The following is a 23,671-nucleotide window of genomic DNA, read 5'->3' on the forward strand; positions in this document are numbered from 1 at the left end:
TCATCTCAGAGCTGCAGGGAAGGCCTTAGATGATGCTGGTTCAGGAGCCTGCTCAGTCTAGTCGTCTGCACAGCTTCCTGGCTGCGTGGTCCTTGTCCAAATCCTCTCGTGCCCCTAGACTCAGTTCCTCATCTCTAAAATAAGGGGACTTAGTTAATTGCCAATGTTCCTTCCCAGTTGTAATTTTGACTGTCTGTTCAACCAGCCTCTGCTTGAACACATGTAGGAACTGGAATCTCATTTCTCTTCCAGGTACACAATCTCATTACTAGTAAGCTTACTTTCACTTAACCAGTTGGGAAGTGCTTCCCAAGTCATTAAATAACTTTCTACGCCAACCCTTTCTCATAAGGTTGTTTGGAGATGAGAACGAAATAATGGGCATAGCTCATAGCAAACAACCCATAATGTGAATAATTATTAGTATTGATAATGTCAGTAAGTTATTTCATGGAGCTGAAATCTGCATCCTGTAACTTTAAGCCTTTGGTCTTAATTTGGTCCCCTGGGACAACGGAAAATCAGTCTAGTCATGCCTCTGAGAACATTTTATTTACCTGAAGTTAAGGAAGTTGTTCACACCCAGTTTCAGCAGCCATTCCACATGTGACAGGATTTCCAGACCTCTCACTGTCCCGATTGCCCTTCCCAGGCTAGTCTAGTTCTGGTTGATCTATATCCTGCTTCCAAGGGATGCCCATGAACTCGCAAATATAATGTGCGTGCTATCGCCACCTGGATTATGTAGGTGAGATAACATTTACTGGAAAAAGCATACTACACGCGTTACTTAATTCTCACAGCAACTGTGAGGTCTGAGTGAGGCATTACTGTCTTCATATTATTGGAAAATTGGGCTCAGAGAGGTTAGGTAGCTGTCATGGAATGCATGTTTGTGTCCCCCCAAATACTGATATATAACTCTGACCCCCAATGGGACGGTATTAGGAGGTGGGGCCTTTTGGTGGTATTAGGTTTAAATGAGGTCATGATGGTTGGGGCCCCATGTGGGAATAGCATCTTTCTGAGAAGAGAGACTAGAGCTTTCCTTCTCTGCCCTGTGAAGATACAATGAGAAGATGCCATCTGCCAAACAGGAAAAGGGTCGGAACCGGGCACCAGCTACGCCAGTGCCTTGATCTCAGACTTCCCAGCCAACAGTACTGTGAAAATAAATGTCTGTTATTTAGGCCACCCAGTCGGAGGTATTCTGTTAGAGCAGATAACTAAGAACCGAGAGAGTAGCTTTCCCAAAATCATTCAGCTCATAGTTATGGAACCAGAATTCAAACACAGGTCTGACTCCAAAAGTCTGCTCTTTCTCAGGGAAGTGGGTAACCTGAGCACTAGTGTGCAAGACTTGAACAATAACCTGGGAATAGTCTTGATCCTGCTTGTGGAGCGCCCTGCCTTTAGGCAAAAGGTCCTTTTCAGTCCTTCAAGCTCTAAAAAGAGAATCAGCCCCACTCTAGGTGAAGACTGTAGTCACACATGAAATCCGTATTCAACTTAGAGCACAGAAGAGCTGAACTTCAGACCTTGTAAACCAGTAATTGTAAAAAGTACAGCCTGGTAGGTATTGAAGGACACTGGGTCTACCCATTTGGCTCCACTTCACGCCCTACCTTTCTTCTTTCTCCTGTGATCAATGTTGCAATTTTATGTATTACATGGTTGTAAGTCACCTTAAATACATTTAGAAAGGAGTGTATAAACAAACCATCAAATAAATAATTAGCCCCCACTCTTTCCCTTTTACTACGTCAACTCTGAACTGAACTTCCTGCAATACAAGCAAACTCTTTTAGTAGCCTGCCCTACTTACTGAGTTTACAGTCATCGAATATCTTCTAGGATCATTTTCATTTGAAGCACATACTCCTTAAAATTTATTTTTAGTTTCCAGTCTGCAACATTTCATATTTAATTGTATTTATTTACTGAATGTATTTATGTTTTTGATACAAAATTCATAAGGTACAAGAGTGCACACAGATAAAGATTATTTTCCCTCCCACCCTGGTCCCTCGGTGCCCAGTTCCCTTCATAGTAGGCAGTCAAGGTCACCGGTTTCTTCTTTATGCATCTGGAGTTGTTCTCAGCATGCACAGCAAATGCAGACATATGTATGTGCTTTATTTTTAAGACAAAAGTAACACACAATATGCACTGTTCAGTTTTCTTTTTTCAATTACATCTTTAGAAGAAAAAGCATATCTTTTTTTAATATATTAGTTTTTTAAAAAGATTTATTTATTTATTTTTAGAGAGAGGAAGGGAGGGAGGAAAAAAGGGAGAGTAACATCAATTGGTTGCCTCTCACATGCCCCCAACTGGGAACCTGACCAGCACTGGGATCAAACAGGCAACCTATCAATTCGCAGACTGGCGCTCAACCCACTGAGCCCCACCAGCCAAGGCAAGAAAAAGTATATCTTGAAGATCAGTGGATATTAGGTTGTTTTCTGTCGTTCAGTATTTCAAAAATACTATAGTTACTCCTAATAACAGTTCCTTAAAATACATGAAGCAAAAATCCCCAGAATTGTACGGAAAAATAGCTAGTTCTACAATAATAGTCAGGGACTTTAATATCCCACTTTCAATAATGAATAAAAGAATCAGGGAGAAGAAAAGTAAAGAAACAGAGGACTTGACAACACGATAAACCAATTAAATCTAACAAACATATACAGAACACTACCCACCAACGACACTTATTCTTCTCAAGTGCACATGGGACATTCTCTAGGATAGACCATATGTTGAGCCACAAATTAAGTATCAACAGATTTGAAAGATAGATATCATACACAGGATCTTCTCTGACCACAATGCAAGGAAGTTAGAAATCAATAATGGAAGGAAAACTAGAAAATTTACAAATTTGTGGAAATTAAACAATAAACTGAAACAACCAGTGGATCAAAGAAGAACTCACAAGGGAAATGAGAAAATATCTTGAGACAAATGAAACTCCATAACATATCAAAACCTATAGGACACAGTGAAAACAGTGCTAAGGGAGAAATTTATAGTCATAAACATTTACATTACCAAAAAAAAAAAAAAAAAAAAAAAAAAAGATTTTAAATCAACAACTTAACTTTACAATTTAAGAAACTAGAAAAATAATAATAAACTGAACCCAAAGCTAGCAGAGGAAGGAACTAGTAAAGATTAGAACAGAGGTAAACAAATAGAGAATTTTAGAAAGTAGAGAAAATCAATAAAACCAAAAGGTGGCTTTATGGCCCTGGCCTGGTCGCTCAGTTGGTTAGAGCATTATCCCCAATACACCAAGGTTGCGGGTTCTATCTCCAGTCAGGGCACATAGAAGAAGTAACCAATGAATGCATAAATAAGTGTAACAACAAATCAGTGTTTCTCTTTTCTCTCTCTCTTTCTCTCAAATCAATTTTTTAAAAAGTTAACTCCAAATGAATCAAAGACCTAAAGAGCTACAACTATAAAACTCTTAGATGGAAATATAAGGGAGCCCTGGCTGGTGTGGCTCAGTGGATTGAGCTAAAAGCTTTACAACATTGAATTTGGCAATGATTTCTTGGATGTTACATCAAAGACACAGGCAATAAAAGAAAAAAATAGACAAATTGAACTTCATAAAAATTAAAAACTTTATCAAAAATACCAACAACAACACTATTAACTGAGTAAAAAAGCAGTCCATAGAATGGGAGAAAATATTTTTAAATCATGTATCTGATAAAGAATTAATATCCAGAATAGTTTGTAAACTGCTTAAATTCAACAACAAGAAAACAAACAACCTGATTTAAAAAATAAGGCTCTGGCCACAATGCTTGGCCTTTCCACTGGATTTCCTGAATTCCAGAGACACCAGGAGACATATTTTAGTCCAAGAGTCTTAAATTTCAACTCTAATCTATAGTTTCTCTTTCCATCATCACCTCTCTTTTACCATATATATTCAATTTCATAATTAGATAACAATAAAACAATTAAAAAGTTGTTTTTTCTTGAAATTTGCTATTATATGTTGTTTATATTAGAAGGTAAATTCTTGGAGGTCTGAGTGACTAGTTGTATAAACTTTAATAACTTAAAAAAAACCCAAACTGTTTTGTATTATATTTTCTTATGGGTACAATGGAGACTAATTCTTCATTTACAAGATTGTGAGGATCAGGTCAAATTACATATATGTAGATATATGTAACATATTAATATATACATGTATATATGTTTTGTTATTAAGGTGTTGATGATAATTTGGTCTTGTTAGGGCCAGGTGGTTAATTGTTACCATTTGTTTCTCAGAAAGCTGTTCCCTTGGGACTAGGTATCGGGTTGTGTTGGCTCTCTTTGTCCTTCATGGGAAGTTAACCCTGTTTTTAATTGTATTGTATGCCTGTCTTCTCCACTAGGCCCAGGTCTGAAGCACAGTGCACTCAGAATTGCTAAGTAAATATTAATTGAACAAATTAAGTAATGAGCCAAATGGACATTCTCAATCAGAAGCATTTTACTTTTTTAAAAAATCCTCACCTGAGAACATTTTTTTCATTGCATTTAGAGAGAGAGAGAGGAAGGGAGAAAGAGAAACATCAATGTGAGAGAGAACTATCGATAGGTTGCCTCCCATATGCGTCCAGACTGGGGATCAAACCCACAACATAGGCATGTGCCCCTACTGGGAATTGAACGCACAACTCTTCAGCTTCAGGATGATGCTCCAACCAAGAGCCCTACCAGTCAGGGCCTCAATCAGAAACATTTTCAATATCTCTCTGGAAAGTTGCTGAGTAGTGAGGAGGATGAAGAAAGGTCATACAGGGCTGCAATTTGAGACACCATAATGTTTCCAGTGACTCACTTGACATTTCACTGCTTGATTGGCTTTCCTATGTAATTCATGGTACTTCTGGATATACTTGATTTTCATAATGTCCAACCAAAATGAGCTGGGAAGGTTATAAATCTGCTGCTGCAAAAAATAAAAATTACATGCCTTCTGAAGTGAAGTATACCTCTTGGATGCATTTTCTATTTTACAGTTGTTTTCTAAGTAGCATGATTGTCTGTATAGTCCTAGATTGCAAAAGTGTTGGGAAGACAGGTAGCCAGTTGGAAGTTTTCCTTTTAAATAAACTTTTTATTTTTGGATGTGTTAAGTTTCTACTGACACTACACAAATTACCCCAAATTTAGTGGCTTAAAACAACAAAAATGCCCTGGCCGGGTAGCTCAGTTGGTTAGAGAGCATTGTCCTGATATGCCAAGGTTGCAGGTTTGTACCCTGGTCAGGATACATGCAAGAATCAATCCATCCAATGCATCAATAAGTGGAACAAAATCAATGTTGTCCCCCCCACCTTTCATCTCTCTTTAAAAATCAATTAAAAAAATGAAAACAATACAAAGGTATTATTTTATAGGCGAGAAGTCTGGCAGGGTCTCATTGAGTTAAAATCAGGATATTGACAAGAATATGTTCCCTTTTGGAAGCTCTAGGGAATAACTTGTTGTCTTGCCTTTCCAGATTTTAGAGGCTACCACCCACATTCCCAGTCTCTTGTCATCTTCAAAGCCAGTAATGCCTGATCCTCCCTCACATTGCATCACTTAATCTTCTTCTAGAGTCATATTTATGACTCTCTTCTTCAGCCTGTCTAACTTTTTAGTTCTGTGATTATGTTGGGTCCACCCTTATAATTCAGGATAATCTCCCTATTTTAAGGTCATCTGATTAGCAACTTTAATTCTCTTTTGCCATGTAACCTAACATATTCTTAGGTCTTTGAGGCACTATTATTCTGGTGACCACATGGAATGATTTTAGATTTCCAGAAGAGTTGCAAGGTACAGAGAGATCCCATATATCCTTCACCCAGTTTCCCTTAATGTTAATATCTTACATAACCATAGCACATATATCAAAACTAGGAAGTTAACATTGGTACAATAGCTTTCACTAAGCTCCAAGCTTCATTGGGATTACAATAGCTTTCACTAAGCTCCAAGCTTCATTGGGATTTCATTAGTTTTCCCATCATTGTCTTTTTTTTTTTTTTTTGTTCCAGGATCCAATTCAGAATACCCCATTGCATTTAGTGGGAGGGTTTTCGTGGTTTTTCTGTTAGTATTTCTGCATTAACTAGACACTAAAGTAGTCAAGTCAGTCAGTTATGATACTTGTACGGGCATACTGAAAGTTGGTGACTGAAGATAATACTTTGCACATTAGATGTCTGGTTAATAGTTTTCAAAGGACTGTTACTCCGTTGCATTCTTCGTATGTTGTAAAATCATTCCTAATCTTATTCTTTGATTCATGACATTTGCCTAGGAACACTGGTGAGGCCCTTCTAAAAATTTTATTTATTTATTTTTATTTCAAGACATCCAAAAAATACAAAAGGAAGGGGATGTTAAATTTCACCAACAGCATTGCTCCCAAGTAGAATAAGTGGCTTCTGGTCTATAAAGCCAGTTCTGAAGACATGCTCACAATGGTTGCTCTGTCATTTGGGAGACTGTGATTTTGGTACAGGCAAAAGTTTCAAGTACTTGGAGTTTGGTTTTGGTGCCTGACTCTCTTTTTGCTGTAATTTTAAAATAAAATTCTACATGTAATTCATATTCATTGCAGAAAAAATTAGAGAACACATGGGAAAAAAACTAATTTTAATCATGCATGATCTCATTCCCCCAAGTTAACAATTGTTAATATTCTTTTAGTCTCACCCAACCCCTGGCATATGTATGTAAGTACAAAAATTGGATAATACTATAGATACTATTTCTGCTCAGTATATCATGAATATGTATCCATAGCATTCTTCAGAGTGGTTACATAGGCTCTTTAGTTAGGCTCCTAGTTATTTTGTGTTTTAATATATTTTCCTATAACCCTTCTGCAAACTCAGGTGACTTAATTGGTAATATACGCTGAAAAAGTATGTAAGATCTGTTTAGTACTTTTCAGAGTACATTGGAACATATTGACTGTATAAGGGAAATGATAGGGATATCTATCTCATAGCGTTATTTGGAGAGATAAACAAATGCAGAGTACATAGCACATAGAAAACAGCATATAATTTGAGTTAATTATTATTACCGCTATTGTCAATAGTCCTGTGTGGGAAGGATCATCGTCATCTTGTACTTATTTTAGATGAGGAAACTGGCTGGGAGAAGTGTTACAATAGCTCAAGGACGTCAACCTGGTTAAATTCGGCTCACTTAACTTCAAGTTCCATACTTTTGGCACTGCAGAGTATGGAAACTCCTTCTTGTGGGACTTGTCCTTTTTGACAATATTGCAGTCTTAGACTTGTTAACAGTCTCCATCAAAAGTTATTTTCTGAAAGTTAGCCCTCGATATAGCAGTTTTAAAAGAACAAAGTTAAAAAATTTAAATATAAAATGATAAAATACTATTTTCCTATTTCCCAGTTCTTTAGAGTCCTACAAGGAATTGCTTGATTTTGGGTTGATTATTTGGTTGGCATGAACACGAGCGTTAATGAAGTTAAACCATGAGAATAAGTGGTGTAGAGTAAGTAAGGACTTCAGCACCGGGGAGGAGAGGGATCAGTGGCTTCCGGATTTTGCCACGTGGCTTTGCAGTTGCCCTGGAGGCGATAGGAGGGTGGAGAAACGCCTGAAGGACTACATTTCCCAGAAGACCTCGTGCCACGTGATCGCCGGCTGGCGCGCGCCGGGCCGTTCGGTTCCCAGCTGCGTTCTCTGGCGCTTCCCCCTTTTTTTCCAAGCCTCAGGCCTGTGCACCGACGCGGCCAGGGTGGGAGCAGAGCCGGAGCTGAGCCGGAGCCGGAGTCGGGGCCGGAACTGCAGAGACACGGAAACATGGAGCCCTGAGCCGGTGGTGACGGTGGCTTCTCCTGTTTCCCTCTGCCGTCTGAGACAGGTGGGCTGGGAGATCCGCCGGGCCCCCAGCTCCTTGTCACAGCGGATTAGGGGGCACCCTCCCTTCCCCTCCCCCGGTCAGCGTCGGGAGTTGAGCGGCAGCGCTGCCACGGAAGCGGAGAAGGGTTCCTTCCTGCCGATCGGGGACGGGGCCGCCCTGGAGAGGCTGTGCCTGAGCCGCTAGAGCTGCTCCACTCCCGCTCCCCCTCCAGGATACTCAAGCGAGTGAGCAGGATCTCTCTCCCAGTGTGGTGTTGGGAGTTGCGGGGATACCCAAGAGCAAGTTGATCTTTCGGGAGATAGCGCGCTGTTGGCCTGACAAATGGGTGTGTGATGGGCGGGGCGGGCAGTAGTTTTTTTTTTTTTTTTTTTGACAAGTACTTTTTGATGAGATGTAATTTACATACCATAATATTCACCTTTAATAGTACAATCGAAGTACAACTCAATGTTGTTTTTAGCACGTTCACAGGGTTGTGCAACTAATTCCATAACATTCTTATCACCCCCCAAAGAAACCTGTACCCAATGGCAGCCACTCCTCTTTCTCCCTTTCCCGGGCCTCTGACACCTCGCAGCTGTGTTTTAACTGAAGGCTGAGAAAAGAGTGGGAAGTGAGCGACAGTGTTTGTGACCCGGAGGCAGTGGTGGGGATCAAGGGTGGCGGGGCGGTGAAGCGGATAGGTTGAAGGTACTGGAAAGGGGTGGATCGACTGGCGGGGGCGGGGCAGTGGAGTGGGGTCCCTGAATGGCGAGAAGGGAGATTGGAGGGAGCGATATGTAGAGAGAAGGTTCTGTGCTGAAAGATGAAAACGGGGTGGCGACCGCGGAGACCCTTACAGAGGAACTGGACATGTGGGCTAATGAGTTGAGGGCTCAAGAGAGGAACTAGAGGTGGAAGGGAAGAGAATCTATAGGAATAGGTGAGGTGGCTGCTACCCAGTGTGAAGTTTGTGACGATATCGATTTCTCGAATGATTATTCTGCTTTGTATTTTTTATTTAGTGTAATCTCGTCAACTCAGAGATAGACTGGGCAAATATAACTATTTTCGTTCTGCAGACGAAAAACCAGTCTTTTAGGGGTTAGGTGACTTGCTGAAACTCATAAGATTAGTAAATAGGGAAGAATGAGGTGGGGACCAGAGAATAATTGAGGAAACTCATTTGCAGGTGGATTAAGTGGCAGAGAATTGAGGTGGGGCAAGGTTACACGAAGGTGATTCAACTATTAAAATATATTAAGAAGTCTGTATTATTATGATAGATAGGTTAAAGACTGTGCTTGTACCATTTAAGTATAGAAAAGTTCAAACAGTGAAATAGTATGTACCCCCATGTACCTGTTCCTCAGCTACAGTTAGTAACTCAGGCTAATTTCATTTGATCTATACCTCTGTCCATTCATATCCCTACTCCTAAGTATTTTAAAGCATATCATAGGCATACCATTTCATTGGCAGATATTTGAGTATATTTTATATCTGTAGAATGTGAGTCACTCTTTTGATTGAATAATAGACCCACAGTGGCATTATTGCACCTAAAAATTAATGGTAAACTCTTAATATTATCAATATCTAGGACTTATTTTTAATTTTTAAAATTGATTTGATAGCGAGAAAGAAACATTGATTTGTTTTTGCACTTAGGCATTCACTGGTTGATTCTTGTATGTCCCCCGACCTGGGATCAGACCTGCAACCAACTGAGCTACCTGGCTGGGGATAGGACTTATTTTTTAAAATGTGGTATCCATTCGATGCAAGGGGAATAAGCAGTGTAAACACTTTGATGTAATTGCTTTTCTGATTTTTCCAGTTGATCATATTATCCTGTTTCCTTCCTTCCTTCCTTCTTTCCTTCCTTCCTTCCTTCCTTTCTTCCTTTGTCCAGTTCAAAACCTTTATTGGGGAGGTCCAAGCGGGCGGGCTGAGTCTGGAGTGGCTGCAGCCCGTCCTGTATTCTTGGTTAATATGGTTCAAAAAAAGTTTGAAGAATTGTCACTTCGGCTTTTTATGGATGGAGTTTTGTGAGGGCAGAGAAAAACAAGTGAAATATACTGCAACATGCACAAATAACTATTATATCTCATAATGCTCTATTTAGGTGATTTGATGATGTTTTTCTCCAGATAATTTTACATAGTTAGAAGTTATTTAATGTGTGTGTGTATTAGTTTTCTATGACTACTGTAACAATTACCACAAATTTAATGGTTTAAAACAATAGATTATTTTGAAGTTCTATAGTTAAGAAGTTATGAAATGGGTCTCACTGAGCTAAAATCAGTGTGTCAGCCAGGCTGTGTTCCTCTCTGGAGGTTTCTAGGGGAGAATCTGTTTCCTTGCCTCTAGCAGTTTCTAGAAGCTGCCACATTCCTTGGCTTGTGCCCTCTTTTTTCCATTTTCAAAGCTGGCGAACTTGCATCTCTGACCATTCTTCTGAGGTCAAATTCTGACCACAGCTGGGGAAGGTTCTCCACTTTTAGGGACCTCAGTGATTATTAGATCAGGCCCACCTGGATAATTCAGGATAATTTTCCTCATTTCAAGTTCCTTAACTTAATTATAACTGCAAAGTCCCTTCTACCATTTAAGATAACAGAATCATAAGTTCCTTGGATTCTGATGGTGGGGGCTATTATTCTGCCTACCACAGTGTGTTTTGGGACATTTTGCTGAGTTCAAGAAAATAGGTGATTTCTTTTGCTGCTACAAATGCAACGTGTCGTCTTTCACTTTGTAGGTAATGGGAGTGGTTAGTGCTAGAGAGGACTGTCACAGAGGAAATACCTGTGACACGTAGTATAGGCTTTGGTAAAGTGAGACCTTTAAAAATGATTAAGTATTGCCCTGGCTGGTGTGGCTCAGTGGATTGAGCACTGGCCTGCGAAACAAGGGGTCGCCAGTCCGATTCCTGGTCAGGGCACATGCCTGGGTTGCAGTCGGGTCCCCAGTCGGGGGCGTGTGAAGGGCGACCACACATTGATATTTCTCTCTGTCTCTTTCTCCCTCCCTTCCCCTCTTTCTAAAAATAAAAATAAAATCTTTTTAAAAAATAAAAGTGATTAAGTATAAAAGCAGTGTAACAGCATGCAAAGTTTTTCTGTATTTTGTTTTGGTCTCTCTTTAATATTTTTGTTTTTATACTTGTAATCAGAGTGTGTATAATGCTCAACAGCTACTTAAAGTCACAGGTCACAGGGGCAGTGATGGTTCCCATGCCCAGAGGAGAGGGCAAGGTATTCCGTCTCGCTGGGTGATGGAGGTGCCCTCAATTCAAAAGGAAGATTCTTAAAATGAGAGAAAACTTTCTGAAAAATGAGCTACTGTGAGACTTGGGCTTGAAACCCTTTCTAGAATTTTCCTTCTGTGACTCAGCTGGGCAAGGTTGAGCGCTGTGGGCCTGAAAGCACAGGGGCAAGATGGCTGTTACTGCCCTTCCCTGGACCAGGAGAAGATTCCGCATCTTGGAGGTGGGAAGGATTTCAGAAAGTCTTCTAGTTTCATATCCTACCTCTTGAGGGGGTTCCACCTTCCAACTTACCTCTTGAGGTCTTGACTCTCTAGGGGTGATGTGTTTTAGCATTGCTTATCAGTAAGTGTAATAGGAATTGTTCATCTTAAAGGCAGGACCACATATTTATTTTCTCTAGTAAGGTTCTTAGCGGAGCTTAATGGTCTGAACTTCTACTTATAAACTGTGTATAAACAGTTTGTAAGTTATCCTCATGTTACTTACTTTTAGTCAAAATAACCTAAACTAGTAGGGTTGAGAACAACTTTACAAATAGGTTGTATTTACTAAAAGTTTTTTTTGTTTGTTTTTATTCCTTTTAGGAAGTTTAGTTAGTACTTTTTGATGTCTTTAATTTTTATCATATCTAGACATGCAGCCACCAGGTGGGTGAAGGGGTGTATGAGTAAAATGGACAAAGGTGGTCAAAAGGTGCAAACTTCCATTTATAAATCAGTCCTCGGGATGTGCTGTACAGTGTGGTGACTATAGTCAGTAATACTGTATTGCATATTTGAAAGTTGCTAAGAGAATAGATCTTAAAAATTCCCATTACAAGAAAGAAAAAAGTACCTGTGTGGTGATGGATGTTAACTAGACTTATTCTGGTGATCTTTTCACAATGTATGCATATATTGAATCATGTTGTACACCTGAAACTATCAATAATATGTTATATGTCAGTTCTATTTCAATTAAAAATGGGAATCACCAAAAGCGGCCATAACTCTCTAATATGAACATTGGGAAGATGTTAAAAAAACTGTTTTGTGTGGCATATGACTTATAAATTTCTTTTTTAGATTGAGTCACTGAATCTTGACAATTCTTCCTCCAAAATGCCTCTTGCAATCTTTGACCTTTCTCTTAGAATACTTTCAAAGTCTCCTGTATCAGTTATAATTAGGTTTGCCTGTGAGTAATAGAAGCCTGAAAAACAAGAGCTTAAACGTGTTTGTTTCTCATGTGAAAGAAGACCTGAAGTAGACAGTGCAGGGCTTGTATGATGGCTCCACTGTCACTAGGGACTCAGTGCCTTTCCAGTTTCTTACTCTGTCATCCTGAGGGTATCACCTTTGATTTCTGGGTCCAGGATGGCTGCTGGCAGTCTGGCTGATATCCAAGCAGCAGGATGGAAGAAGGGACAGAGAAGTGGCTGCACACTCTTAAGGAAGTTGATGTAATTCAGTATTAAACAGGACTTGGTCATATGACCTTCCTGGCTGCAAGAGAGGTTAGGTAATGTATCTTTTAGCTGGACAAGGACGTGCTCAGCCAAAAATAGGAGTTGTTACTCTCAGGGAGAGAGGACTGGAGACAGAGGGATGCAGTTGGTGCTTCTAATACGTGCTTCACAATTGGTTTCCCTGTGGACTCCAGACCAACCTGTACACTTCCCACATTTCTAGGTTTGAGTCCTAGTTGTGTTACTTGTGTGCTTTGCTGTGTTACGCAACCTTTTTGAGCTTTAGTTTTCTCACCTGCAAAATAGAGCTAATACTTACTTTATGTATGCTTGTTATAATTAAATGAAACTATTATGTATCTGGCAACATATACACTCTGAATACTAGTTGTTTTCCTTCTCTTCCGTCAGGTTCCTGGGCGTGGATATCTGAATAGGTGATGTAAAAAAGAGGAGTTGGAGATGGATGGAGCGAGGACATAAAGTTCAGTGTTGGGCATGTTTACACCCAGAGGACAATGTATGGCAGGCAGACAGATGAGTGGTATGTCACCCGTAAGACAGTTCTGGACTGGACATGGGTGTTTGAAATCATCAATGCATAGGGGAAGAGTTCACTGACCTGGAAGACTTAGGGGTGCACGCAATTTTACAGCTACAGTGGACAGAGTAGAAGACATGCCCTTCAGTTAGTCTCCCTGTAAAGCATGACGCAGCAGCTTGCTTTCTCGCTTTGTTGGCTTCCACTTTGATTCCCTCCTGCTCCAGCCATGTTGAACTTCTTTCAATTCCTTGAATGGGCCCTGCCTCTTTCCATCTTAACCCTAGGCCTCTACTCATGCTCTTTTCTTTGCTTTGAAAGTTTTCTGAACCCCACACCCAACCAAGCCACCCCTTCTTACCCTTCAGGTCTTGGTTTATGGCTTGAGTTCTGGGAAGCTTTCACTGAGTCTTGCATAGTTGCCATATTATAATTTCATGTTGACGTACCTGTTTCTCTTCCTCGACTAAATAAATTCCATTCCTCACAGTTTTAACCTTGGCACTTATTATTGTGCTGGCCACATAGTGGGCATACGGGAAATATTAACAGTCTCCTTGTACTTACATATTACTTACGTTATGCAATGTGTCTTCAGTATTGCTAGTTTGTTTTGCAACCTTGCACTGTTCTTTAGGATTTGCACATTGAGTTGTTAATATGAATCAGTGATTGTGAAATAGTAAAGCACATTCTCCCCAGTTTACTTAAAAGTTAATTTTTCTACTTAAAGTAATACTTATATATTGAGGTAATACTAGAAGGCATATTATAAAAAAACAGCAGCACCCATCCTTCTTAGTCTGGTCCTCAGAGGCAACTGCTTTTAACTGTGTTGATAATTGTCTAAATGGTTATTTTGTGATTTATCAATTTTAGATAATGCCTATTGACTCCTTATTATGGCAGATGAGGTGCTCTTCCTCCTCTTCTTCTAGGCTTTCCAGTACAAATATATAGGAATTCTCGTTTAATTTAGTGTTCAGTGGTTACATTATTATGACTACATAAATATTGCTCACTGCTGAGCTGAGTAGTGTACCTTGTTTCCCTGCCCCCGACCCCATGTGCTTATTTTTCCATGAATATACTACTAACTTTTACCAAATACTTTGAAAGACCTGTGGGGGTTGGGGCCCAGGAAACTGATGCAAGAGGTTACTCTGGTGACCGCTGTTGCTGTGAGCAATGAATTATTTTTGTCTCTGTCCCAGAGGTTTCATGTCTTTGTTAGCATGTGCGAGAGGTAAATCTCAGACTCTTCACAGCTCCCAACTTGACAGTGTGACATCCCTTTGTTTTGTTTGTGCTTCCTTTTGGGAACTCCTGTTACTATCAAGACCTTCTAAATGGGTCTTTAAATTTTTCATCTTCTGTTTTTCATCTGTCTTTTTTTTAATGGGTATTTCCTTGACCTCTTTTTATTGAATTTTTATCTTATTTTTCATTTCCAGTGCCATTTCTTGTTCTTTGATTATTTCCTTTTATATGACATCTTCTTTTTGGTTCACGGAAGCAGCGCTATAGAGGATAAGAACATGCTTTCTGTACCTAGTCTGTCTAGGTTGAAACCTGGAGTGTCACTTTCTAGCTCTATAATCTTGAGCAAGTTACTGTATTTTTCTCTCCATAAGATGTACTTTTTTCCCCCCAAAGTGGGGGAAGATGTCTGTGCGTCTTATGGAGCGAATATTGCGTCTCAGACCGTGATGTGTATTACCTGACCTGTCAGCGATGGCGACAGCTGTTAGAAGAGGAAGCAGTGGGCCACATGAAACTCCTGGGGATGCTTAAATATCCCACTTCACTGCTAACTCTCAGGGTGTCTGGTCAGTATGAAGGTAGCGAAGAAAGTGATATCAGTGATTGTGAGCAACTGAGCTTCATAAATTCTGACATAGCGATAATGAGTTCTTGGGGTTCCCAGAAAACTAGAAGAGTACTTGAACCTTAAAGTCTCTCCTCATTTGTTAATGACAGTGATGATTGTTGTTAATACCACTGCTGTTCACTTTACATGGTTGAAATATTATTCTGTTATATTTTATTAAATACTTTAGTACACCATTTGGTTCAGAATCTTTTTTTTTCTTGTTTTTCTCCTCTAAACCTAGGTGCGTCTTATGGTCAGGTGCGTCTTATGGAGCGAAAAATATGGTACTTAACGTTTCTTTGCCTCAGTTTATTCTTCTAGGCTAAGAGTCAGCCGACATTCTGTGTTAAGGGCCAGATTATAAACTTTTTAGGTTTTGTGGGCCAAGTGCCAAGATGAAGATTGTTATGTTGGTACTTACAAAACAGGAGAGAAAAAGTTTCCACAGGTTTTGTTACTGGCCACATTTCTTGCTGTTGTAATCAAACACAATTTAACTTAACTAATGATGGCAAATGACTTTGAATAGTTAACAGATTAGCCAGTTGGAAACTTACTTTGGTTGCAGTCTTGTTCTCATTTTTTATTTTGGGAAAACGTTGCTGTGCTGAAATGCCTTGTTTTACGTTTTCTAATTTTCCTGATCATTACTGTCATGAATTGGCAGTTTGTGCAGTGAGGTAGGGCATGTCAGGCTATTGTGATGAGTGCTTAGTTGATAATGTCTTCCCTATATTGTATTCTTCTGGCAAGCTACAATGCTATTACATTATAAACATAGTGCTTTGACATCTAATTAGATGAAAAAAAAATCTGCGCTCTACTGCTACTTGAAAGTGTATCATCAAAGTTTACTTTCTTTTTTTTTTCTTTTCTTTTTTTTTTTTTTTGACATGATAAGATCTCCACTGGTAATTTTTTTAAAAATGTTGCCTCCCTGGCTGGTGGCTCAGCTGATTGGAGTGTTGTCTCATACACCAAAGGGTTGTGGGTTTGATCCCGGTCAGGGTGTGTATGGGAAGCAACCAATCCATGTTTCTTACATAGATGTTTTTCTCTTGCTCTCCCCCCTCCCCTCTCTCTAAAATTAATGAATAAAAGGTTGGTACAAAAATAATGTCCGATTTTGAAGTCTATTTTAAAAATGAAAAAGCCCATGATTATGAAAATATTTATTTGTTAACATCCTTTGCTCTCTAGAACCTCATTCCATATGTCAACTAGCTTATAAATGCCATGCTTGTAAAATTCTTTAGGTTTTGAAGCAAAATATGGATCCAACTCATTTTCAACCTCTTCTCCTGATGTCAACCTAAGACCATCAAAATGGTTCTGTAGTCCCCAAAATAAGCGATAATCAGAAGGAGCAAGGTCAGGAGAATATGAAGGGTGAAGCAATATTTCCCAACCAAGCTCTTTCAAGAAATTTGGTGAGTCGAGCTGTGTGAGGATGAGCATTATCGTGATGGAAGATGACACCCTTTCTGTTGACTAAGGAGGGTTGCTTTTGGTTCAAAGCTGCTTTCAAACAACGAAGTTGTTCACAGTGAAGATTAGCAGTAATTGTTTGATTGTTGTCTAACAGTTCGTAATGGACAGTTCCTTCCATATCCCACCAGACACTCAACATGATCTTCTTTGAATGAAGTCCTCCTTTTGGTTGTTGAACTCTTCTTCCTCCTTGACTGATCCATGATCAGTGGCTTTTAACGTTATGATAAAGGATCCACTTCTCAGCACCTGTAACAAGCCTACCTAAAAATGGTGCCTGAAGGTGTCATGAAAGCAATGATTCATAACAAGCAACACGCCCTTGCAGATTCTCTGGAGAACAGTTTGTGTGGGTCCCATTTTCCAACCACTGAAACCTTTCCGATCCTTTTCAGTTGGCGTACGGTTGTATAGTCTGCGTTAAATTGTTCTGCGAGTTCCCTAGAGGTAATGGTGGGGTTTTCTGTGACAACAGCTTCCAGCACTTTGAAATCAAATTTTTTTGGATGACCCTCTTTTGGCTCGTTTTTCAAACTGAAATCCCCACTTCAGAAATGGGAAAACCACGTCCTGCAACTTCTTTCAGTCCCTGCGTCGTCCCCATAAGCGCTCTGAATAAACTTTGCTGCTGTACTTGCATTGGCACCTTTATGAAACTCAGAGTAAAACATTTCTAATGTGGTCTTTAGATGGGACAAACACGGGTGCAAATATTGCAGACGATTATGAACAATACTTTGATAATCTGAAAAAATAAGTTATAAATTAGTCACTAATTATAAGAAGAGGCACAAATTTAATAAATACTATCTAAAACTTTCCTTTAAAAAAGTTGGACATTACTTTTGCACCAACCTGACATATCCTCAGGTGAGGATTAAAAAAGAGAAAAAGTTGCAGTATGGCAGTACACATGGCACTGGAAATGCTGTCATTGTCACGTTTCATTGAGATTTGTAGTGCGTTGAATAACAGTGATGGGTGAGAGCACTATGTATACAATAATCCCTTGCTATATCACGGTTCACTTATTGCGGCCTCACTGTATCAGGGGATTAAAAAAAATATTATATTTAATTATTTATCGTGGATTTTTCATTATATCATGGGGTTTTGTGGTACTGTATACGTATGTTGTTAAAGTTACGTAGGTTTAAGAGTGTAGAATAAATGTGAGATTCCTGCTTTGCGGGGGAGTCTGGACCGTAATATCTGCGATAAGTGAGGGAATACTGTATTCTCTGTTTCAACCGCTCTGCTGTTGTGTCACAAAGCAGCTGTAGACAAGATGTAAACAGATGAGTGTGGCTGTGTCCTAATAAAACTTTACTTATAGATACTGAAGTTTTAATTTTATATAATTTCCACATGGCACAAAATGTTCTTTAATTTTTTCAACCATTTAAGGAGATAAATGATTCTTCAGGCAGCAGGCTGGATTTGGCCTTTGGACCATAATTTGCTAATGCATGGTTTAAGCAATGAGAAGGATAGAAGTACCACCTCGCAGGTCGTGGTGAGGATGGAATGAGTCAGTATGTGTAAAGCACTTACAATAGTGTCCGAGCACATACCAGGTGCTGCGTCATTGTTTACATTTATTGTTTCTAATATCTCCCTGAGAATGTTATTTTGTTTTTTAGTTTTTTCTTCTCTCAGAATCATTTGTTTTCTCATTCCTTTGGCTTCTTTATTTCATGTTGGAGGGTTTCCAGACAAGTTTTATTTTTTATTATCCATCTTATTTAAGATTGAGACTCCCCAAATAGATCAGAAGCTCGCTGCGTGGGTGGCTTTGTTTGATGGTGAGCACTGCAGTAGATGGCTAGCCAGCTTTTTAAGTGGGGGGTAATCCCAATGTCTTTACCTTTTCCCTGGATTTCCCCTTTCGTTTCACCCGAGGAGAAGCCTCTGATCGCCTGCCTTGGAGGCTGGGGATCCACTGTGTGCCCTGGGAGCAAGCGCACGTAACTTCCTTCTCTTGCTTTCATCTTCCTCCTCATTGCTCTTCCCAGCCTTGGCTTCAGCATCCGATCTCTCCAGGCAGATTTCTCCAGAGAGCGCACAAGGTCTCCTCCTGAGGGCAGGGCTGGGGAGACCCACAGATGTTAGCCCTGCACCTGGCCCCTGCCTTCCATGGTGGCTTTCTGCAGCTCTTTTGCCTTCCTAGGGTTCCTTGGGGGGTGAGGGGGGGATTGCCTGCTTGTTAGTGTCCTTTTTGGCAGGTGGTTACATTGGGGTGTCCTCAGCTCTGCGGTTCAGTACTACCACTTTGTCACTTTTCTGTCTTCCACATCTCTGCTTTTATATTTGTGGGCTTTTTATTTTCACTACTCTCATTTTACTGGAGTGGAGTATTCAACTGTACTTCATATAGCACTTGGATCGTAGTGGCCTTTCAGAGAATGTTGCATTGGACTGATGGCGCCTGTGGTGTTTGACTTGCCTTTGGTTGGTGACCGTTGCCCACTATTTCTCTGTTCTCCTGTTTCCACTATGAGGTTTCACTTTAAAGTCTCTTGGTTGTGTGTGTGTGTGTGTGTGTGTGTGTGTGTGTGTGTATTGTGTTTTATCAGGAAGCAGGTGATTTGGGAATATAGCTTATGATTTATGGATTCTCAACCAAAGTTGGGACAGGGTGGTATTTGCATATTTTGTGAGTGTTAGGACAGAATTTGGCTATTATGGATTTTCAGATCCACTAATGTTTACTTTTCATTTAAGGCACATTAAATTAGGAGACTGAATCAGTGCACATAAATGAGATTTAATTTTATGTATATATCAACTATTTAACAAAATACAAAATATTGAGCATATTATTTCCTGTTCAAAGTATTGTTTTCACCCATGTGGTAAAATTAAGTTGGGAAAATAACTGATCTGAAGAGTTAAATAGTAGTATACAAGTCAGGCGGCAAAATAAGGCATTACTGGAAGGGTAAATTCCAAATGAGTGGTGAAGGTAACGAGTGCTGTAGGATTACGGGGGAAAAAAGAGAACTCACTGCTAGTGAAGAGTGTGAGGTGCCGTGGGACAAATGCAGAGGAAGGCAGGTGTGAGGGGCAGGAGCAGAGATGTGGATGAGCACGCTAGGTGTTGAGAAGGTAGCTTGCCTCTACTTTGTTACGGTACTTACTTGCAAATAGGGTTCACAAACCACTTGTATGAAAATCACTGTGAATGCTTTTTAGAAAAATGCAGATGCTTGGGCCCTACCCTGACCTTTTGAATTTTTTGAGGCCCAGGTGTTTGCATTTTAGCCACATACTTCTTAGGTATACATTTAAGTTTGAGAACCTGAGGTCTGGAGAGAGGTTGGAAGTCAAATTGGAAAGTGACCTTTTAGACTATGGGTGGTCTTGAATGTCAGTATTCTGTTTCTTAGGTAATGAAGAATAATTGAATGTTTTTGAGCTGGTGAGTGAAATGATGGAAGTGGTAACTTTACTAATATTAAAAATAAATTTTATTTGGCTGAGCATACTCTGTGCCAGGTTCTTTACTGAGTGCTTTGTATGGATCATCTTGCTTCATCCTAGACTATCTTATGAGTTATAAGTAGTGTTGCTTTTCCCCTTAGGCAGTCGGGTTTTATAAGTTGTAAAATGGATTTCAGACTCCTTCTGTGCAGACTTAGCAGGATCTAGCTCACTAGAACCTTTGGTCTTCATTGCAATGCTAGACTGAATTTCCTGTTGTTTTTTTAAACACGGTATGGAGCATTGTGGATGTTGTAGAAGAACCCAAAGGACTTGTTGCTGTCATTCGAGAGTCACCCTAATAGAGTGGTCAAGACCAGAGATTCTGGAGTTAGATCACCGGCGTTTAAATCCTGGCTTTGCCATTTATCTCTGGGACCTTGGGGAAGGTACTTAACCTGTCTGTGCCTTAGTTTCTGCATCTGCAAAATGAGAAAATTGTGACCACTTCTTAAGAGTTGTTAATGGGGCCGAAATGAATCAGTAATTGTAAAGTACTTAGCTTAGTTTCTTTTCTTTTCTTTTTTTTTTAAAAGATTTTACCTACTCATTTTTTAGAGAGAGGAAGGGAGGGAGAAAGGGAGAAAAACATCCATGTGTGAGAGAAACATCAATTGATTGTCTCTCACACACCCCCAGCTGGAGACCTGGCCTGCAACCCAGGCATGTGTCCTGACTGGGAATCAAACTGGCCACCTTTGGGTTCCCAGGCCGGCACTCAGTCCACTGAGCCACACCGGCCAGGAGTTAGCTCAGTTTCTAACATATAGGTCATATAAGTAAACTGGCTGAGTCAAAGTGCCATTGTACATTGTGTTCTCTTTGCCTGAGATGCTCCTCTATGTTTCCATAGCTTTTTTGTATATAAATACTCCATTGTAATGCATACCGTATGTGTTAAGTAGGCTTTGAGTTCATTAATGGCAGGGGTCTGGTCTTATTCATTTTTACACTTTCAGTTTCCAACATAACACCTAACACTTATAGTAAGTGTGTAATAGGCACTTATGGAATGAATGGCTGGTTATGTAAGTGAGACAGTTTGAGCCAAGAAAGGTTGAAAACATTGATAGAAATAGTGACTTTTGGAGGGGTTGCTTATTAGGAGGGATAAATGTTAAATCTATTTTAAAATTTATGATGATAGCAAGACATCAAATTGAAATGGCCATTAAGTAAAGATTTATGCTTGGGTTTTGACTGAGAAGTCAGGACAAAATATTAGTTCTGGGGTCACTCACATAGAGGTAAAAGCACAAGGCTGAGCACGCTCAGGTCCTTCCTGAAGGAGAGAAGGTCAAGAGAGAACAATGCATTTATTTAACCAAAAGAATATATATATATATTTACTTTAAATTATTATTCAGGAATAACCTACCTCAGGAGATGTGTCATATATACGCACAGAAAAACCACATTTCAAGGTAGTGTTTAGCATAATGGGAACTTTATGGGAGTAGTGGAAGTTGAGAGGGCAAACTGGTTTTGAGAGGGAGGATGGAATCAGTTTTGCACATGTTAAGATCAAGTTCTTGACTACAGTGCATTAAAATAGGTCCTTTGAAAGGTTTACTTCTAAAAGCATCAGCAATAGCATGCTTCTCCTTTTTAGTGCAGCTTATGTAAGGTGCACTGTTATCCGCAAAATTACCGCTTATGTATTACATGTATAATTTAAAATGTATTATCCTTGAGCTTTAAAAAATCTTAAGTATTTTAGGGACCTAGGAATAACTGGCATTCTGGTCAGAGGTTGGGACTGGGAGAGATTTGAGAGCAATAGCATGGAAGCCACTAGTGAAACCAGGAGATAGGCTTAGTTACTGACAATTAGAAAGAAAGAAGGGCTGAGAGCTGAGAAACATTTTGAGGCACAGTGAGAGGAAAAGCAATGGGACTCCTAGGCAGTGAGCTGATTGGATAGTGGGTTTTTCAAGTTCCATTTTGTCTTCGTTTTGATTGTTAAGAGTCTTGGGATTTCCAAAGAAATTGGGTCCGTGGAGGTTGTGGGTGTGTTGTTGTTGGTGATGGTGTTGTTGGTGTGTGTGTGTGTGTGTGTGTGTGAGAGAGAGAGAGAGAGAGAGAGAGAGATGCTTGTCATGATTCATTGTGGAAGAGATGCCTTTGGGCTCAGTTTTCTACTTTGCTTTCTGTGAGGGTGGGGAGCAGGTGAAACCTTCTGACAGGAGTACTTCTGTGGCTAGTCTTCTTCACTTGCTCCTCCTAGGCAGTTCAGCTGCCATGGTCACTGCCTTCACTCTGCTCAGCAGATGGTATCCCGTTGTTTCTGCCCAGGTGAGTGAGGTATGCTCATCCTAAGATCTACAAGTATAGATTCAGATTTTCGTATTTGTGTTGGTTAAGGCAAATGTTAGCCCCATTTTCTACCATATAACTTTGTATGTGATGTCTAATATATTTTAAAATAAAGAAAGGTGTAATTTCCTTTATTAAGTTTATAGTTTTTTTATATTTAGATCAAGGGTATGTATAAGGATTATTTTGAACAAGTTTGAAATTTCTTTTTATTCTTTATAGGTTGTCCTGTGGAAATGAAGTTTTAAGGATAAGTTATTTACCAGATCAGAAGATGGGATCAAACAGCAGCAGGATCAGTGATCTTGCTAAAAATGAATACTTAAGGAAGTTATCAGGCACAGAATCTGTCTCTGAGAATGACCCGTTCTGGAATCAGCTTCTCTCATTTTCTTTCCCCGCACCAACCAGCAGGTAAGAGATCACTTGGAGATTAACATTTTTATAGAGGGCCACATATATTTGTGTGGTATGCCCATTTTTAAAGAAAATATTTTAAATATCTGTGCATCCATTTATCTATTCATCCATTATCTACCTGTCTGTTTATCATACATGTACCAGTGGAAAATCCAAAAGGTAGAAAAGTAGGAAATAAGTTTTTCTCTTTCTTTTTTCCCACTCGGCCACCTCCCTTCCCCAGAGGTGATTTCTGGTAGCAGTTTTTTTTGAATCCTTCTAAAGAGAGCACAAGGTTATTTAAGCATATACCTCATATAAGTTTTACAAAATTGTTTAAACACAAGTAGTAGCATACTACACATTCCTTGCTTTTTCTTTTTTGCTTGCTCTCTCTGGCTTTTTCTTCCACAGTTAAGTAAAATATATCTTGTATATTTAAACATGCAGCTGCCTTTTTCTTTTAAATGTCTGCAGAATATTTATAGAATATATCTAATCAGTTTTCCCTCGGTGGATATGTAGATTGTTTCCAGTGTTTTGTTGCAATAGATAATGCTTCATACATTATTTCTCATGCATACAAGTGTGTCTCTCTAGTTTAGAAAGCAGAACTGCTGGGTCACACTGCATATGCATTTGTAATTTTGGTAGATATTGCTACACTGTACTCCAAGAAGTTGTGCCAGTTTATACTCCTGCCAGCAATGTATGAGAAGGTATGTTTCCCCACACCTTTGTCAATTAATGCATTTTTAGATTCTTTGACCTTTGTCAATGTGATAGGTGAAAACCAACATTTCACTTTTAAACTGATTCCTGAGCCAGAGGAAAGGGGACTTGGGAATAAGAGAGAACTGGTCCAGATAGGGGGACGCCGTAAGGAAAGTCCAGTGGTGAGGAAGAGCATGTCAGAGTGCGAATCTGAAGAGAAGTGATGAGGGAGG

At 39.6% G+C, this 23,671-nt stretch overlaps 1 protein-coding gene across 4 annotated transcripts in view; it reads left to right on the forward strand.

Annotated features, from left to right (window-relative positions):
* The first annotated feature begins 7,696 nt into the window (after nt 1-7,696).
* DYM (dymeclin) overlaps nt 7,697-23,671 on the forward strand; it is a 268,960-nt gene continuing 252,985 nt past the window's right edge. The window contains exons 1-3 of one of the 4 annotated variants that reach the window (XM_090285535.1): nt 12,756-12,844; nt 13,033-13,165; nt 22,548-22,739. In XM_090285535.1, coding sequence (XP_090141661.1) covers nt 13,140-13,165; nt 22,548-22,739 — 218 coding nt within the window. In that variant the 5' untranslated portion in view covers nt 12,756-12,844; nt 13,033-13,139. Of the gene's footprint in view, nt 7,919-12,755; nt 12,845-13,032; nt 13,166-16,336; nt 16,466-22,547; nt 22,740-23,671 lie in introns of those variants that run through there. The other 3 variants (XM_090285536.1, XM_090285537.1, XM_090285538.1) reach the window with 3 other exon arrangements.

This window comes from Furipterus horrens, unplaced genomic scaffold, assembly GCF_987537825.1.
Source record: "Furipterus horrens unplaced genomic scaffold, mFurHor1.1.pri manual_scaffold_8, whole genome shotgun sequence".
In the NCBI taxonomy this organism is placed as follows: Eukaryota; Metazoa; Chordata; class Mammalia; order Chiroptera; family Furipteridae; genus Furipterus; species Furipterus horrens.